Genomic DNA, 18,877 nt, shown 5'->3' on the forward strand with positions numbered 1-18,877 from the left:
TCCTTGACTCACAGTTGCTGATTTCCTTCTGAGGTTTGCCTACACTAGGGGTGTAGGCAATCTATGTCCCCCGTGCTTGTTGGTGACTTTGAAGTCACAGTGCAGCTCAGTCTTCAGACGGTGATGATAAGAATGCAAGGACCTGGAAGCCAGGTGTGAAAGGACTTCCAGCTATGGGAGTTGAGTGTGCCTGGATGGACCTGCAGGAAAGGCCACAACAGTCTTGGTAGAAGATGTTGTGATGGGTTAGAAGGTGTGGGTGGGTAGAGGGGGTTCTGCAAGTCTGGCCATTCTTCGAACATGAGGGCATATGGAAAACCTCCTTTAGAGTGTCCCTCCTGTGCTGGACAAAGCAGATGGAGGCGCAATTCCTAAGACTACCTTTGCAGGACATCCAACCGCATCCTGAACCATTTTCAAAGACCTCCATGAGACCTGTTTGATTCCTTCACATCCATCTTGAGCTGAGAGACATCAGACTAGACATAGCTTTCCAGGTTCAGCCTCACCATTGCTGAGCAAAGGGCACAACATCTACCCTTGGTCTTTCCCAGAGGCAAAACTTTGCTCTTCGTTGTAGATATCCTGAGGTGGCTGAGGTGAGGAGGGATGATGTGGGATGATTGGTAGTCATGGAGCTTGGAAGCCTTGGTTTGAGTTTCCAGCTCTTCTCATTGCACAGTGGACAGTGGTGAATGATGAGTGGCTATTTACAGCATTTAGCAAAGCTGGTCCTATGTGCAGGAAAACCTGATTTGTGCCCAGCACAGGCTATGATTCAGTAAATAATTTCACTTGTCTTCCTGTCCTCTTCTCATTACATATTCAATAACATCCTGCTCCAAACTGCAGTGAAGTTAGTTCAGCTTAGCTTTTTTTAGGGAATAAAGGATCTTGAGCTAAGTGGAAGGTCTTAGTTTGGAAAGTACACTCACAGAGTGGAACAGACACGTTGATTTATCTCTTTAAAATAAAATTAAATCTGATTAATTTTACTAAGGGCCTATTTAAAGATGAGTTGCTGAGTCCCACTGTGATGCTTTCCCTCTGGCAATCCAGGAAGGATTTGAGGGAAGATATGAACAATTAATCTTTCAAGATTTACCTATGCGGATCTTGAGGTTTGTGTTCTACCTCAAGATAAACCTGTACCTTCACATCTCTCAAAGTTCTGTTTGGCTCTGAACTCACTGCTTAGTGAATCTGTCCCTTGTTGTCATTGTAGTTGTGCCCGAGAGGTGCACTTTTGGCCCAGGAAAGGTTTTTAATTTGTTTGCAAATGTCCTTTCCTTCTCTTCACTGTAATCTCTTCCAATACCCAAGAAGACTTAAAGAAATCTTTCTGGTTTAATTGTGCCATTGTTATTATCATATGACTTTTGCTCATGGATTTGTTGAGTAGGTTGTTCATTATTCCACTTTAGCTGTTATTTTCCTAAGTAAGTGTTTATTATGTATTGGAGATAATGCTACAAGGGATGAGGAAAAGGCTGAGGTATTTAATGCCTTCTTTGCCTCAGTCTTTAATTGTAAAGAAAGTCATTCCATCTGTGTACAAACCCAGGAGCTAGAGGAGCGAAATGAGGCTCCCATGATTCAAGAGGAGGTGGTCAGAGCCTTGCTAACCTGACAAGACACTCACAAGTCTGTGGGGCCGGATGGGATTCATCCAAGGGTATTGCAGGAGCTGGCAGATATGATGGCCAAACCCCTTTCCATCATCTTCCAACAGTCCTGGAAGACTGGGGAAGTCCCATTGGACTGGAGGCTGGCTGATGTTGTGCCCATCTACAAGAAGGGTCGCAGGGAGGATCCAGGGAACTACAGACCTGTCAGTCTGAACTCAGTGCCAGGGAAAGTCATGGAGCAGGTGATCTTGAGTGCTATCATGAAGCACATGCAAGAGAACCGGGTGATCAGGCCCAGTCAACACGGGTTCACAAAAGGCAGGTCTTGCCAAACTAACCTGATCGCCTTCTATGACAAAGTGACTCGGCTGCTGGATGAGGGAAAGGCTGTGGATATGGTCTTCCTGGACTTCAGTAAAGCCTTTGACACAGTTTCTCACAGCATTCTGCTTCGGAAACTGTCACCTCTGGCCTGGACAGGCGCACACTCTCCTGGGTGGAAAACTGGTTGGATGGCTGGGCCCAGAGAGTGGTGGGAAATGGTGTGAAATCCAGCTGGAGGCCAGTGACAAGTGGGGTTCCCCAGGTCTCAGTGCTGGGTCCAGCCCTGTTCAATGTCTTCATCAAGGGAATGACTTATCAATGGATGAAGTCATTGAGTGCAACCTTGGCAAGTTTGCAGATGACACTAAGCTGGGTGGAAGTGTTGATCTGCTGGAGGGTAGGGAGGCTCTGCAAAGGGATCTGAACAGGCTGGACTGATGGGCTGAGTCCAATGGCATGAGGTTTAACAAGGCCAAATGCTGGGTCCTGCACTTGGGGCACAACAACCCTCTGCAGTGCACTGACTAGGAGAAGTCTGTCTAGAAAGCTGCATGGAGGAGAGGGACCTGGGCGTGTTGGTTGACAGCCGACTGAACATGAGCCAGCAGTGTGCCCAGGTGGCCAAGAAGGCCAATGGCATCTTGGCTTGTATCTGAAACGGCGTGACCAGCAGGTCCAGGGAGGTTCTTCTCCCTCTGTACTCAGCACTGGTGAGACCGCTTCTTGAATCCTGTGTTCACTTCTGGGCCCCTCACCACAAGAAGGATGTTGAGGCTCTGGAGCAAGTCCAGAGAAGAGCAACGAAGCTGGTGAAGGGGCTGGAGAACAGGCCTTATGAGGAACGGCTGAGAGAACTGGGGTTGTTTAGCCTGGAGAAGAGGAGGCTGAGGGGAGACCTCATTGCTCTCTGTAACTACCTGAAAGGAGGTTGTGGAGAGGAGGGAGCTAGCCTCTTCTCCCAAATGACAGGGGACAGGACAAGAGGGAATGGCCTCAAGCTCCACCAGGGGTGATTTAGGCTGGACATTAGGAAAAAATTTTTCACAGAAAGGGTCATCTATAGTCCTGATAAAACTGCACAACAAAACGAGGATGAGCACTCTTTGTTATGGAGGTACATTGGAACTTGTCCAAGGAAATTAGCACGACCACTGAAAAGTAAAATCAGTTGTTGGCCAAGCAAGATAGGTTAGAATAACACAGAAATCATCAGCACTCTCTTCTTTAGCTTCTCCTTCCTTCCTTCTGTTAAAATGGCTTATAAGCTGATGGGTGATTAGCAAGAGTGTGCTAACTGTTTATTTGGATCTCCAGCAGCAGGGAGAGGTCGTAGTCTGATACTCCGTCTGGGATAGGTTCTCAGTGAGAATAACTTGGGGTGCTACCACGTAGCTCCATAAAGCTGCTGAGATGAGGTTTTCCAGAGGATCTGTGAGGTTGTTTTATTTTGCCTGGCCATGGCAAATGCACTAGAGGGATCGAACCTTTCTCATCATGCAGATCATCCCCCCAGATGGACCTTCTCTAGGTCTTGCCGTCCTTCCTCTTCTAGAGCTGTCTCAGGTGGACTTTCATCAGGTCTCAGTACACAGTATTGGAAATTGTGGTTCCCAGCCTTTCCAAGAAGTGTGACTTGTGGCAGCTTGGTCACTGAAATATAAGCATAGCCACATAGCTCCCAGAGAAGTGTCTGAACATGTTGTATGGAGGCCATGTAGTTGTTTGAAATCACTGCTCAGGGGCAGCTGAATGACTCCACAGGTGCCATTTGTATGTGGTCATTATGTTTTTCTACTTGCTTGGGCCACCGTCTCTGCTGTTTCATGTAATGGAATCTCTTGCTTGATGATCTCCATCTGGTTAAATTTCCCCAGGGATACATACCCAAGCCTAATGGCAAGTGAGCTAGGAAAGTTATGTCCACGGGCATAACCCAGAGCTGTAAAATACTGAAGAAAAACTGTGGCGAAGGCTCATCCCAAACTGGAAATGAAACTTGGTCTGGTAACAGCAGCTTGGCTTAGGCAGAGCCTTTTTTTCATGGCAGATGTTCAGCTCAAGAGACATAATCTGAAGGACAACATTCAGTGTTTGTTGTAACTCTGATTTTTCCTTGCTAGAGGCAAAGTACCTGGTGATATCCTCATCTCCAGCACAGACAGGGGAGATTTCCTTCCATCTGTTGGATTTGGCCAAGAGCTGCTGTTTTACAGAGGGAGGAGAAAAAGCCAACCCGAGTGTGGTGGCAAGTGTTTGCAGAGGAGCTTTCCAGATCCACCCTCTTTGGATGGAAGGGAACACCCGCTGTGCGCTGGTGGCCCCTCTTGTCTGAGTGGTGTTAGAATGTGTGGTTAATCACAACCTGGCATACGGAGGGCGCTGACAGGGAGCATGGACGGGCAACTTGTCAGGACAGCATGCAAACCAGAGGAGGGATGTCACGGGCGTTACGCTGGCACTGGAATTCATCAGTGCTGTGGAAATACAAGAACAACCAGAGATGCAAGCGGCCTGCATTTATTTCTGTGGAATGAATATCAGTAAAGGATAACTGAAATCCTGCCATCCTGTCTGGCAGAGGCAATAAAAAACCATCTTTGACATTTGTGAATATGCAGATCGGGCAGATAGATCTACCTTAGGCTGGGAAAGAGGTGGCTGCATCCTGCCCTCAGGTGGAGAAGTGTGGCACCAATGCATGATCCATGTTGGATTTCCAGCATGAAATGGATTGAAGATCTGGCCTTTCAGCTGTAAAACCATTAGTGGTGTGAAGAAATGTGTGTTCCACAACACATTCAGAAGACCAAGCTTCAATCTCATTCTCTGCCACTCCTGATTTTCATTTTAAAATAGCCCTTTTACTGCAACTGCTGAGCTGAAATATCCTGTGCATGTGTGAGAGTATCTTTGCTCCCCAAAGGCAGGCCAGAACTCATTGATAGAGTACCTTTTCCTATATGTATCTGCTTCTGCTTGCAGAGACTTCACCCTGTCCCCACTTCTAATAGTGGTTTGGATATTTAGTATCTGGGAGTCACACATCTCACCCAGCGATGCTTTCTGTAATGTTCAACCCAAAATGTTTTGGGTCATCTCCTTGCCTGCTGCAATTGTCGTCTATCCAGTGGACTCCAAAATGACCTTTTTCTATGTATGCTTAGATCTTGGTTGTTACGGGTTGTTAGTGATTCTGCCCTTTTCAATTTTACTCTTTAGCAGCTGCTAGGTGCCCCAGAAACTCCACAGCCAACACCTTCTCCTTGAGTTTTACTGCACTGTTTGCTCTGGTCCATCCTTTCATTTCCACCACTCCAATTTGTCTGAATAATGTTAATTATCCTCCTATTTTCATTGTCTCTGCTGTTTGGGGGATGAGTATAGAGGGAATCATAGAATCATACATTCATAGAATGGTTTGACTTGAAAGGGACCTTAAAGATCATTCCCTTCCAACCTGACTGCAATGGGCTGGGACACCTCCCACTGGATCAGGTTGCTCAAAGACCCATCTAGCCTGGTCTTTAACACCTCCAGGGATGGAGCAGCCATGATGTCTTTGCACAACATATTCCAGTGCCTCACCAACCTCAAAGTAAAAAAAAAAAAAATCTTGCTAATATCTAATCTAATTCTCCCCTCTTTCAGCTTAAAACTTTTCCCTCCCATCCTGTTCCCATATTCCCTGACAAACAATCCCTCCCCAGCTTTCCTATAGGCCTCTTAAGAAGAAAAATGTGTAGCTCTGGTGAGACATACTTGGATTTTTAAATCTTGCAAAACAACACTGCAAAGTTGCTACATTCAAGTTTTTTCCTCCCTGGTTGTGTTGCAAGGTACTGTCTGTCACGTTACATGTTATCATTAGAAGCCTCGGTCACCTGCTTCTTCTCCCCTCCACTGCCAGCATTGCAAGATCATCATCCCCATGTATATTTGAGCTGTACTCTTCCAAAATCACATGTACTTGCCTTTGCTTGCCATTGAAACGTCTCTGTTCCCTCCAAGGGTATTACTTCTCTTGCCCTCATGCTTGCTTATCCAGTGTGCTACGCATTGCAACAATATGCCATCCTCATGACATTTATGCAGCTGGGATGTGAATTAAGTCTCGATTTTCCTAGGATTCTGGTATTACTCCTCTCCACCGAACTTGTTGTGGGGAGCAGGCTGTCTGACCAGTTTTGCAGTGCCTTTATTTTGTGACTTCCACCTCATAAGGTTCAGGTGCATAAAACCCACAGCAAAGCATCACTTGTACCAACTTTGCCTTGTGCATAAGGGACCTAGCTTCTTCCTGCTTTGTTCAGAATCACGGTTGATTTTTGCATGCATGCAAGGCAACTGTCCAGGTTAAAACTAAGCCATGTTCTGTGTTAGATGGTGACAGTTCTGCTTCACTCCAACACCCTTTCCATAAGGGAAGCAGCCTGTCTGCTGCAGCAGAGCAACCCCAGCATGGGTCTGGAGGCAAGTTTTGCTGAGGGAGGACTGGGGCAAGCGGGAAGCCTAAGACATTCAACCACTAGACCTGATTGCTTGTAGGATGAGCTATAGCAGCACAAGCTTGTCATATCTGTCAGGAAGTAAAAGAATTTGTGCAGCTCCTTTGAGACCAGGATTAGTCATTAGGAGATATCAATAACATGGGACCCAAATAACTGGTAAGCGGAGGTCCAGGGTGCCAAGGCTGCATTTAAAGGTTTTATTTTACTCTTTTATCTTTCCATCCCTCTGACTCGATTCCTGTCTCTCTGTCCATCCATCCATGCTCTCTGGTTGCTTCTGGGATGTTGAATCTCGGGTTTTCCTTGTCACCTTCCTCACTCTGGGCAGCTGACAAAGCTGTCCAAGCTCCACATCTACCACTTGTTGCCCAGCCCCTGTTTCTTCTCCTGACCTAAACAAATCTTTGGGAAGGTTTTGGAATTTACTGCAGGTGGAGATGTTGTATGTTCTTGTGGTTTATATGCCTTCATGAAGAGGCCATAAATAAGAGATGATAAAAGTGAGTAGGTATAGCCAGCAATGGGTGATGGGAATGGAGCAGGGTTTGCAATGTGTCCCAAATATGGGACTAATTAGACTTTTCTCCTAAGCAAACTCAAGACACTGGATATTAGAAGGCTAGTTAGAGGTTGGCATCCTTTTTAAAATCCAGTCTTACACAGGACAGTCTTGTGACTTTGTAGCTATTTAAAATATAGGATTTGAGCCTTTTCTATTCCAGCATAGAGCCAGAGAAAAACAAAGTCTATGTAAATACTGGGATGTTTACAGTCCTGATGTCTGGCTATCAGTGTCTATCCCTTGATGATGGCAAGCGGGTGATTGCCCCATCCCATCCCCTCCAGCCAGCAGCCTGCAAGGCAGGGAAAGTTTGGAGGAGTTGATGTGACCAGTTTCTACACTCCTTAAGTGTTTCAGGCAACAGCAATGGGGAGTGATATAATTTCACAAACTAGATGGGCCTCTTCCATGAGCCAAGCTGTTGAATATGAAGTCTGGCTCCTGGCAGGGACCCTCTGATTCATTCGTCTCCCTCCTCTGCTTTCCCTTTTTGGATGGAAATAAAGACTTCTGCCACCACACTGAAGCTTCATTAACCTTTATTAATTGTCTCAGGGTTCCGGGATCAAATTTGTCACCATTTCATTTCTTGGCAGCTTGTACTTCTTGAAAAGATGTCTGACTCTTTTACCTCCTTGGGGAAAAAGATCTCCAGTTTGGTACTTGCTGTTTGGAAACAAATTGGTTGCCAGATCACAGATTACTTGGGCTTAGCTCTTCAGGATTTGGTTGTTTCTGTGTTTACTAGGAAGGACATGTGTCAAGGTTGCAACATGCTCAATAACATGGAGAAGGGAAATTTTAGTTTCCCCTGTAGCAGATTCAGGGCTGATCCACATCAGATGCAAATGCAAAGCTGTCAGAAGTGTGGGTTTGGGAAGAACAGAGCTGTATGCTGTCCATCAGGAGTTAGGTGCCTTTATTTTACAGTTGATGCATTATCTCAACACCATGGTCTTCAGTGGAAGATTTTCAGTTATGACGCTAGGGTCAGGAGCCTTGCTCTTTAACCTGAGTTGGAAAGGTGCCCAGCCATGTTTCTGTTGATATATAAGTCACTTTATTTATGTCAGACCTCCACCTCTCCTTGCTGCTGGTGATAGAGTCTGTGAAGTAAACAGCCTGAGATATCCCTTTCCTTTTCACGTGCCCTTACCTGCCTGCTCTATTCAGCATTTTCTGGTTACACTGTAGAATACTGCTAGATAATTATTGATTGGAAGGCAGAGTTCTCCACCAAAAAATATTACCAGTCATCACCACAGACCTCAAAACACTACTAGGGATGGTGGGATTCATTACCAGCACATCTGAAAAGGCCAGATCCTCCACAAGTACAGCAAAAATTGCAAATACTCTCGGAATTCATTGCCATTGAGTAATGACCTGGTGTAAGGGATCATATTCTGCATGGTCCCAAATCTCGCCGAAAAAAAGAGGGGTTGAACTGCCAGCCATTCTGAGTCTCACAGGCTGACTTGGTACTAAAGCTTCAGGGACTGCTGGTGGAGAGGGGTGCTGGGGTTGGAAAGCAGGTGGTCATGTCAACCAAACAGATCGCTGTTGTTTATACGTGTAACCTTTGTAGTGAAAGATCTTGCAGAGTGAACCAAGGTGTATTTACATGACCCATTACCTTGCCATAGCCAATGGACGCTATAATTCCAGAAGCCAATCGCTGAGGTCCACAGATAACAGAAAACGAGAGGACACTGATGAACTGCAGCACTACGGGTACCCTGCACCTCAAATAGGTAAGCTCTGACCTAACACAACAGCCTCTGGAGCTGGCACACTGCCTGCTCACTGCACCTCCCAGCTGGGCTGGGCTGACTGAATTGACTCACTTTGCTGTTTCAATGACCTAGCTAACCACCTCTTTTCCTCCCAGGGTAGTGTGGGCTTATCCAACAAGTCACACACTGAACAAATGTTCATCCCCCACTATGTTCCCATCCCATTGCCCTACAGGGTTTTGTGTTGTTGCTATTAGCCAGAGATGGCAAAAAGGGTTAATGCAAAATCCTAACTATTCCACACTTCTCAGAGACTGTTTTTCATCACCCTGCCTACTTCAAAGTCACTACTTTGTCTGAACTATCTAAAGAGTCATGGTTCATTAAGCCAAAGCTGACCTTACTGCAATGCAGCCTCTTTGCTGATATCCATATCATGCCTTCTCATTGACTGTAGAAGGAGGTGTGAAGGGTATGGTGGGGAGAGAGCAAAGCTGTTTTTCTCTGTCATTGGGTCTTTCATGCTGTGCAAGGATTTACATTTGGTAGGTCCTGCAGGAGGACCTTCCACCCTTCTGCAATAGGAGAGAAATAATATGTCGTAATATCAAAGGGTGTGATCTGGGAAGACAGGAATTAATCGGACCTCTGTCTATGTCAGGTCCAATCTGGAGAGGTTTTGTGCTCTCCCTTCACAACTGTCTTTTCTGGTAGGAGCTCAACACATCGTGGCTCTTGGGCAAAGCAGTGTTAAAATCATTGCACAGTGACCTTGCAAACAGTTTGTGCTCTAGAAAGGCTTCAGACAGGTGATTTAAACAGCTAGAGTTGTGAAATAGATTACAAGGGAGTGTGGGTCATATTCTGGTGTAAATTAGCTGTCGTCCTTACAGCCTAGCAGGACTTTGCCACTGTACAACAGTGAACAGTGTCAGGAAGCAGCACTGTGGTGTGGAAGCTTCAGGAGTGACTGGGCAGTGGTTGGGTTCGTGGCTTTCATCACTAGGCAGGAAACACTCTGAATTTCCTTGCCACCCTGTACTGAATCCATTCGCTCTGGTGGGAGCAGCTCTTCTGCCTGCAGGATCACTGGTGGCGGGCAAAAGGCTGTGGGAGAGGGAAGGCATTTACAATGCTGTAAACTGGTGAAGCTGAGCTCAGACTCTCAGTCGTGTGTGTCCAAATGAGGGGGGAAAAGAAGCCAGCCATTCCAAGGCAGATTCCATGATGTCTCCTGCTGTTCCTGCTCTGCCTTGTCCCAGGTGCTTCCTCAATGCTTTGTTTCAGCTTGTGGCTCAGCTATCAGGTTTATAGCTTGGCAATTCTTCCTGCTGTGCAGCTGGGTACTGCATTTGGGCTCAGTGACATCTCCATTAACTCCCTACCTTCATAGCCACTGCTGTAGCATGACTGACTTGGGCTGTGGCATCTCTGAGCACAGAATGAGCTGGAAGAGCCAAATGGGAAGACGTGTGCAGCTCTACCGTGAGCTTGCAACTCTCCTGCTGCTGTCCCAAGAGCACCAATTGCAGCCAGATTGTTCAAGGAGATCAGGGTGGAGGAGACATACAGACCAGGCAAAGGGTACAGACCAGGGAAGGGATTTAGAGGGAATGTGTGCCATTTCACATCCACTGAGGACCTAGAAAAATATGAAATACAAGAAATAGCTGATGCCAGCTATAAGGACTACGGATGAGAGGATGGCCTTGTCAAGCTGAAGGCCAGTGTTTGCTCCTGCATGTCCTCAGCAGCCCTGCTGTCCAGTTCCTGTTGGCCCACAGGCTTTGGCACAGTTGTGCTCTCAGCTGCGATGCTGCTGACTGCCTGTGTGTCCCTCCCAGCAGTAGCAACAGTGAAATGCAGCCCAGCAGGTCCCTGGCACGGCTTCCCTCCTGGCTCAGCCTGCAGATTGCTTCCAGGATGTCTTTGCCAGCATCAGGATGTGAACAAAGAAGTGGCTGTGTGTGGCAAGATGTCAGATTGACAAACAATGCCAAAAAAGAGGAATCCTGGCAGAGGGATGACAGCGATGTGCTGCTCCATTAGTGCTGAGTGAGGATGCATCATGGAGAAGATAGAGGCATTGATGGGGACTCTGCCGCCAGATGAGCTCTCTGTAAGGTCAGCTCAGTTACTCTCAAGCCTGGCCAGGCACTGGAGTGGATCCTGGATTGCAGTGCTACATCCCTGTGGAATGATGCCCAGTGTGTCTCCTTCTTCATCACCTGCTGGACACTCTCCAGCTGCAGAAGAGGTGCTGCTACTACCTCTGTGGGAGCAGCAAGTGATGGAAAGGGCCATTTCCCATCTGCAGTAGGGTCCTCAACCCTACTAACTCCTTTGGGGACACTCCTGTTAACCCCTAAACTAGACTGGAGCATCACAGGACTAATTCAAGGTCAATCCTGTAGAGATATCCATCTACAGGCACCAGTTATGATGAAGGGCAGTGCATGGCCCTTGTTCTCTTGGAGGTGAAGACCAATTTGGTCAAGTGCATCTCTGACAGGTCTAATTGTATGACAGTATGGAGCTGTACGCTGAAATGAAGCTTTCTGACTTGATGAGCATCACAGACACTTGTCCTTATATCAAAAAGTAGAGCCATGATCCACTTCTGGGATAAATAATTGGAAGATAATGCATCCAGTAATTTGTATTTGCTGCAGTCTAACAGAGATGCAGAAAGTCTTTTCATCCATAGTTTCGGTGATGGGCAATATTCTGCTTCTTTTTGGTGGAGGATGAGAGAGCTTGTCTTGATGCCTGAGTGTATCTCTATCTATGTTTGACACTAATCCAAAGGAGTAACAAGCACTTGGAAAATAAACTGTACTATAGATTTAAGAACCAGGGACTGGTGCAATGGGAAAGATGATAATTGAGGAGATTTGCCCCTAATCATAGTTATAACTACTGTGAAAGGGCAAAAGCCAAAAGTATTAAAAAAAGGGAAGGAGGTAGAAGAGATGGAATTTGGTTCCACGATGCCATTTGTTCATCTAGTGATACAGTATCTCTTGCCTGAATAAGGAGGCTGCAAGACCACACCAAGTCTGAGTGAGGAGGTGGTGGAATGGGAGGTTCTCCAAGCCAGTTGAGTTCCTTATTGGAAAGGCAGCAACAATACCATGGAAATGCAGATCTCTGTGTGCCAGCAGTTGTAATACTTGAAAAATAGGATATAGGAGCGATGTTTTCTTGAAGCTCCGAGGCTTCAAAACACAGATCGTCTCCTACACATCCCAGAGAAATATCAACAGTCCGTAATATTTAGTTAACTGGAACCAGTTGGGTAGATTAATGAAAGAAAATGCAAAAGCAAAGGGAAACAGTATTGAGCAACTTTGGCTTATTGAACAAAAGCAGTTATATCTCATGATAGTCTTTGTAGTGGTATAGATGAGGTGGAGAAGTGCTCATCCTTACCTCAGCCTTTCTAAGTCCAGCCAGCAAATGAACGAATGAAACCCTATCCGCGTTATATCAAGGACAGGTTTTCTTCCACACTTTCCACCTTCAGCAGATCTCCAATTAGTGTGCATATTTTTAACCATGAACTGCATTAATGACTGGAGACATTCAGAGCAGATGTGCTGAAAAGCAGAAAACATAACAAATAACATAGATTACTATCAAAAATAACAAGGATACCAATTGATGAGAACTACGAAGAGTTGAAATCCTGCATAAAACTTCATTGCATACAGAAAACTCCCCTTAAGACACTAGTAACTAAACATACCACCTTGAAGAAAAAGTCAGATATGCACATCTTTTGACAGTATTGGGCATTTTGATGATCTCCAACCTTTAAAGTCCCCATCACAGTTCCTCTACTGACACTGACTGACACATTTATAACCCTCCTGCCCTACGAGCAGGCTGAGATGTCAAGCGATCTAGCAGCCCACTGCTAGAGTCTCTTTCATGCTTCGTGTTGTAGCTGGTCAGTCTAATGCAACATCTGATGCTCAGCTTTCTTTGGGAATGGGATGGTGGTGTGGGAAAACCCATACAAGTGCTGGGTGTAACTCAGGTTGTGCCATGTTGTATGATGTTTAAAGTCATGCTTACCTGCTGTACCCAGTGCAGTAAGCCTTCTTATATCATCTGTAGTCTGCCAGATACACATGGTTAGGATGTGATAGTGCATCAGGTGCTCTGAAGAGCTTGTTACTAGAAGGGTATGTCCCTCTATCATGCATCCTCAAAGATGTGCTGCTGTTTATTTGTGCCATATGCCTGTGTACTATACATACCAAATGGTATGTTCTAGGTTTATCATGTGTAATTATTAGCAATCCATTAAAATTCTGAAAATTCGAACCATTCAGAGCTCAGTCAAAAGAAAGAGAGCAAGCTTTAGTTTTCATCTGGAGGAGAAAGGCATATTCACAAGGATAGACTAATGTTTATGAATACTAATGGGAAACTGTCCATTCTCTGCCTATGTCACATTTCTGGTGACCTACCTGGAGGCTGTGACCTGGCTGAAACACCCCTGGCATGACCACATGACCATCTGTCTGCAGGGATATTAATTACAAAGGAAATATATCTCATTGCTTTCCATTCTCACCTCCTGTTCAATGGGATGCTTTTAGCTGCTACTCCAGTACTACCCCATGCTGTAAGCAGTTTATAAGGACTGTATGGTGTTTGGGAACAGTCACTCTTGTTCTCAAAGCAGATCTTCTCCACAGGTGAAGGAGATGACAAGAGAAAGCTCTGTGGCATTCCTTCAGCCAATGTCTCTCTTAGGCACTGTGACCTTCTATTTTGCCTGCTCCTCTGCTCTCAGTCTGCATTGGCAGAGGCTGTGAGTAGGCAGGGAAAAGAGTTGAATCCTTACATCTGCTCAGTTTATAAAATGCATTTGCTATCCTTGTCTATCACTATTACTTAGTACTATCTCAGGGCATAAGATCCATATGCCAGCTCATGCTTTCCTGCAGTGGCTACACCACCTTGTTATCTGTGGTGGAGCCTGCCCTGCCCAGTGCCCTGATGCTTCCACAGTGTCCTTCACATTTTATTTTGTGTGTGTATGTGCGTTGCAGCTTTGTGCAGTAGACCTGAAAAATCTTTACCCCACTGTAAACCATCACACTTTCTCACCAATCCCCTTGAATTCTTGCTGTCTCACCACACATGAGACACATTGCATAGTTTCACATAGATCTCCAGCAACTGGTGAAGTGCGATTTGAAAAGCACCACCCTGGAGATCCAGGGACCTAGGATACCATGTCCTCACCGTCTGCTCCAACCCCAACAGGTGACCCCGCGGCAGAGGAGTGGTCCCCATGGAGTGTGTGTTCGACCACCTGCGGGGAGGGCTGGCAAACCAGGACAAGGTTCTGTGTGTCGTCTTCCTACAGCACTCAGTGCAGCGGCCCTCTCCGGGAGCAGAGACAGTGCAACAACTCTGCCGTGTGCCCAGGTGGGCTGAGCTCTCCATGCATGCAAGGGCAGGAGGGGAAGGGAGATGCACAGAGGGCTGTGATTTCTCCACTGTGATATCTGCTTAGAAGGAGGCACTTCTTGTTTCTTCTTCCTTCTTTTCTTAATCTAGAGGCTCATACGGAGATTCTTGCTAGACCCAGCACCATTAGATGGGCACTAGTTTTGCGTGGTATGGATAGTTTGATGCTAACTAAAGGCGATGAATACAGTACATCTAAAAGGCATGTGCCCTTTTGGGTGTTTCCAAGCATTGGGCAGACTGGGAAAGAGAAGCACCAGATGATACTTCCAGTTGCTCAGATGCCAGCACTGGGCATTGCAAAGCCAGTTTGAAAAACCCAGGCTGCTGGTTATGTTTATGAATTGAGCCAGCCATCATCTCTGTTTTCATACTCCTTCTTCCACAATTTTGATGTAACAGTACAGTCTAGGGAGCCTGGATGTGATATTGAAGAACAATGTTATTAAACTAGATGTGTTATTCACAACTCTTGATGGACAATATCATTGCTCAGAACCAGTCTTACAATGTTAAAACCACCAAGCTGTTTTCTTGTGCTCTTTCCTGCATTTCCTCCTCTACTTATCTTTTGTCATGGGAGATAATCGATGACAATTATAAAACATTAGGTTTTAATCCCATTCCCTGATACTGGTGGATCAGTGACTGTTAGCAACTGATGAAGGACTGAAAAATATTTAGTTTTATTATTGTTTGCCTCCTGAAGCATTATTGATTTTGCGTTAGCTTCTCTGGTAATGCTGGAAGGGATGAAGTCCCATAAGAGAGATCAATAAATTCTTGTGATATTTTTCCTCTAGAGATTGGAGGGACTAAAATTCCATAAAAACCTGGCCAGATTAGATTAGATTAGGTTGGAGAAGATTAGATCAATTTAGATTTGAAGGCTTTACGTGTCTAATTTCAGGTGTTACCAAGTGATGGCACGAGCAGTGTTGGAGTGTGTTGCCAATGTCATTTTGTTATTTAAAGTCTCCCTAGAGATGTCACAGAAGTATGATAGTGATTAGTAGCCAGACTACAGGTTGTCTGAGACTTGAAAATGCTGTGGATTTTGAGGATCCAATGCAAAAAAAAAAAATTGTTGAGGTAAATAAGGGTAATAAGTGACAAAGTGATAGTGATGCTGCTTCCGAAAAGGTGGAGGGCTTTTGTTCCTCTCTAGCTAATTGCATCTTTCACTCAAAAAAATGCCTTTTCTTGGCTCAAAAATCTGAAAAATTAGGGTCAATTAAAAGTGCTTTGTTATTTATTCTGAAAAACTGGAAAGTAATAGACACTTGCTGTTCATACCAAAGCCTAACGAATTACGTGGTGCTCCTCTTGTACATTTTGGGTTGGTTTGTTCTTAGCCTTCCCACACTCACTTCTCACATGCTGCTCATTCTGGATGGAAAGATGCTGTGTTCTGTGGTATCACTCATTTGTCCAGGCCTCCTTTGGAAAGGAAACTTACTTCTTCTGCTTTGATTGCAGTGCACGGCACCTGGGACGAGTGGTCTCCATGGAGCTTGTGCTCTTCCACATGTGGGAGAGGGTACAGAGATCGGACCCGCACATGCAAGCCCCCACAATTTGGTGGGAACCCTTGTGAGGGCCCGGAGAAGCAAACAAAGTTCTGCAACATTGCACTTTGCCCAGGTAAGGCAGTTAGAGATTCAAAGGCTTCTCTCCAGCAGGTCTCCCCATCTCTGAAGATGCCTAAGCATGGCATGAATGTTTTAAAGTTATTTTGCCTGACTAGGCTTTTTATTGCACTGGAATTAATTGTTTTACTTGCTGCCAATATATATGCATTAGTTGGCTATGTATGCAGGTTTTCTCTGTACGTGATCCTGCTTTGGGTGGTGAGATGGACTAAGAGACTCCTTCCAAAACCCCTCAATGACATATTTCAATACTTTTATGTATCTTTTTCCTACCTCTAGATATCACTTCTAAATGCATCTCTCCAAGTTTTGCTTTGAAACAACAGAAAAAAACCTTGTGATGAAATGGCTTGTAACACTGGAAATTCACTTGAGCTCCTGTGGCTTCCTTCTCTTGAAGGACACAGGCTCTGGGTTTACCACAGAGTCTCCATTAATTTAACTAAGAGCATCCTGGTAACCATGATCTGAACACAAGGGAGCTCCCCAACACCCTCTCCCTCGCCTAGGTTAATGTCAACTGACATTTTTCCAGTTTAATGAGAATCATTAGTAGACATTATTATGTCCCCGGAGGATGACAGGAATTGTGGGAGTGATGAGAACTTTGTCAAAACATTTGTGAGAAGCCTCCTGGCATTTCCCACCCAGTTTTCACCTCAAGTAACTATCCTTGGATTTTTGTCTGCTGTCCAGAAAACTCTACTAAGAATGAGAACCTCCCAGACACCAAATTGACTCTGCCATAAAAAGACAAATGGAAGATGTCAGACCTGGCATTGCTTGGGCAATAAAGCATATCCTGAGTTAACACTGATCCATAATTAATTCAAATACAAACAAATATGTGGATACACTGCGGCCAACAAAAGAGTGGTGGAAAAGGCAGGCAGCCCAACTGCAAGGCTTCAGCTCTAATTAATGCCACAAAAGCAATCAGTGGCTTTGCAGTCCTAAATGAGTGCGCCACTGGGGGACTCGTTGAAGCACAACAATGGGCTCTGCTCAGTACTTGACACACCAGACAGTCATATTGCTTATCACTGCCCTGCTCTGAGGATTTATTACTACAATTGATAAAAATGCTCAGCTGCAGGGACATAGAAGTAGATAACACAGGCTGAGCCCAATGTCCTTCAGAGAGAGAGAGAGAGAAGGGGAAAGACAATGGCATTCTTTGTATAGACTACACCAACCAGACTCCAATGAACTCTTTTGATAGACTCACCCTGTGCTGTGACAATGGTGCTGAGCAGTATTTGCTGTGGTGGTGATGGAGACCCCTCAGCATCTTGCCTGAGAAATATCTTTACATCATCAAACATGGCTGGAAGTAAAACACGGCCATCTCTGTTTCTCCTTTGTTTCAGAAGTTTATGAAATCACAGTCCATGAATTAATAATCTCTTATCTCTAAGTGACCGTGACCTTATATTAAGCACTGGTGAGGTCGCACCTTGTATAATGTGTTCAGATTTGGGCCCCTCATTACAAGAAAACTGCCTGATTTTTCACACCCTCTGAGCTCATGTGACCCCATTGGAGTTAACAGTTGCTCATTTGGATGTTTTTGACATTTTTTTACCTGCTTGCAAACAAAAAGCTGCTTGACTGCAGTGGAGATTATTTGAGGCTGTTTGAGACCTTGCAGATCACACAAAGGATCATGTATTTTTCTTGGACTGATAAACAAAGCTAAAGAAAATGAGCTACAATACACAGCAATGTGATTTAAGTCAGAATTCAGACTTCTGAGAGATTTGGGTTGTTTTTCTGGGTGAGAGCTCTCAGCTAGCAAGAGCTAAACAGAGCATGATGACCACTGCTAAGAGAAAAAAAGTACTCAAATCACAGCAAACTGGGTGATGAATCTGTTGATCAAGGATCAACTAGGATATAACTGCCATACTTTGGAATGCCTCACACTGCACTAATAAAACATATTCAAGTTTCTCTCCAACTTCGTCTGTATCAAAAGCTCTCTTGTCCCTCCCTATTAATTACTAACGACACTGCTGTGTAGAAATATATCAAGCCTGGCAGTGCCAATTCAGCCATGACAGAAGTACGTTGACTGCACACACACTCTGCTCATGGTCTCCTGCTGGAGCGCGCCTTTGCTCTAAGCATTTCCCAGCTGGCAGAGTGAATCCCTGTAAATAAGACTGTAATTCAAGTTTCTGCATGTCCTTTAATGAAAATCAGAGCATTTGGGCACTTGCGAAAGTTCCTTCCTTGCGGATTTGTACACTGTCTTGGTAAAAAATGGGTTCCTTAAAAAGTGCTGATTGCCCCAAATGGGAAATGTCATGATAATATATTGTTTCCTTCAAAAATTGCAGTAAAAACATGATCCATGCTCTCTATTTTGATATTATGTTGTGATCGGCAATATTATTAGTTTTGACTTCTACACTGGAACCTGTAACATCAATAATTTCAACTTTTATGATTTTATGGAGAGTATGGGCATAAAAATTTAAATGTTATTGCACTTGCATCCTGCTGGGCCATAGCACAGAAGTTGCAGAGGGTCTCAACAAATTGCAGTTGCCACAGTTGTCTGTACATTTTCTTCATGGTTCTTGCCTTCTCTCTCGCTCCATGATTCTGGTTTGTCATCCTCTGCCTCGGACTCTTGCAGGCACAGGCCAGACATTCTCTTGCACATCCCCCCTTCCAGTGGGAGCGATTTTCACATTCCGCTCTGTTTTCTTTCTTTGGGCCACTCAGTGGACGGCAACTGGAATGAGTGGTCGAGCTGGAGCTCCTGCTCTGCCTCCTGCTCCAACGGTACCCAGCAGCGGACAAGGGAGTGCAATGGACCCTCCTATGGGGGAGCTGAATGTCAGGGACACTGGGTGGAGACCAGGGACTGCTTCCTACGCCAATGCCCAGGTGAGTGACCAATGACTTTTTCTTTCTCGTGGGTCATCCTTCTCTCCAGTCCCATGCAGGCTTTTGTAATTTTTTTCTT

At 45.2% G+C, this 18,877-nt stretch overlaps 1 protein-coding gene across 12 annotated transcripts in view; it reads left to right on the forward strand.

Annotated features, from left to right (window-relative positions):
* The window catches only part of ADGRB1 (adhesion G protein-coupled receptor B1), a 316,254-nt gene that overhangs the window by 136,315 nt on the left and 161,062 nt on the right, over positions 1–18,877 (forward strand). For 10 of the 12 annotated variants that reach the window (XM_069854743.1, XM_069854741.1, XM_069854749.1 and 7 more), the window contains 4 exons: positions 8,669–8,776; positions 14,042–14,206; positions 15,728–15,891; positions 18,624–18,798. In XM_069854743.1, the coding sequence (XP_069710844.1) occupies positions 8,669–8,776; positions 14,042–14,206; positions 15,728–15,891; positions 18,624–18,798 (612 nt within the window). Of the gene's footprint in view, positions 1–8,668; positions 8,777–14,041; positions 14,207–15,727; positions 15,893–18,623; positions 18,799–18,877 lie in introns of all 12 variants that reach the window. The other 2 variants (XM_069854742.1, XM_069854752.1) reach the window with 1 other exon arrangement.

The sequence above is a fragment of the Phaenicophaeus curvirostris genome, chromosome 3 (assembly GCF_032191515.1).
Source record: "Phaenicophaeus curvirostris isolate KB17595 chromosome 3, BPBGC_Pcur_1.0, whole genome shotgun sequence".
NCBI lineage: Eukaryota > Metazoa > Chordata > Aves > Cuculiformes > Cuculidae > Phaenicophaeus > Phaenicophaeus curvirostris.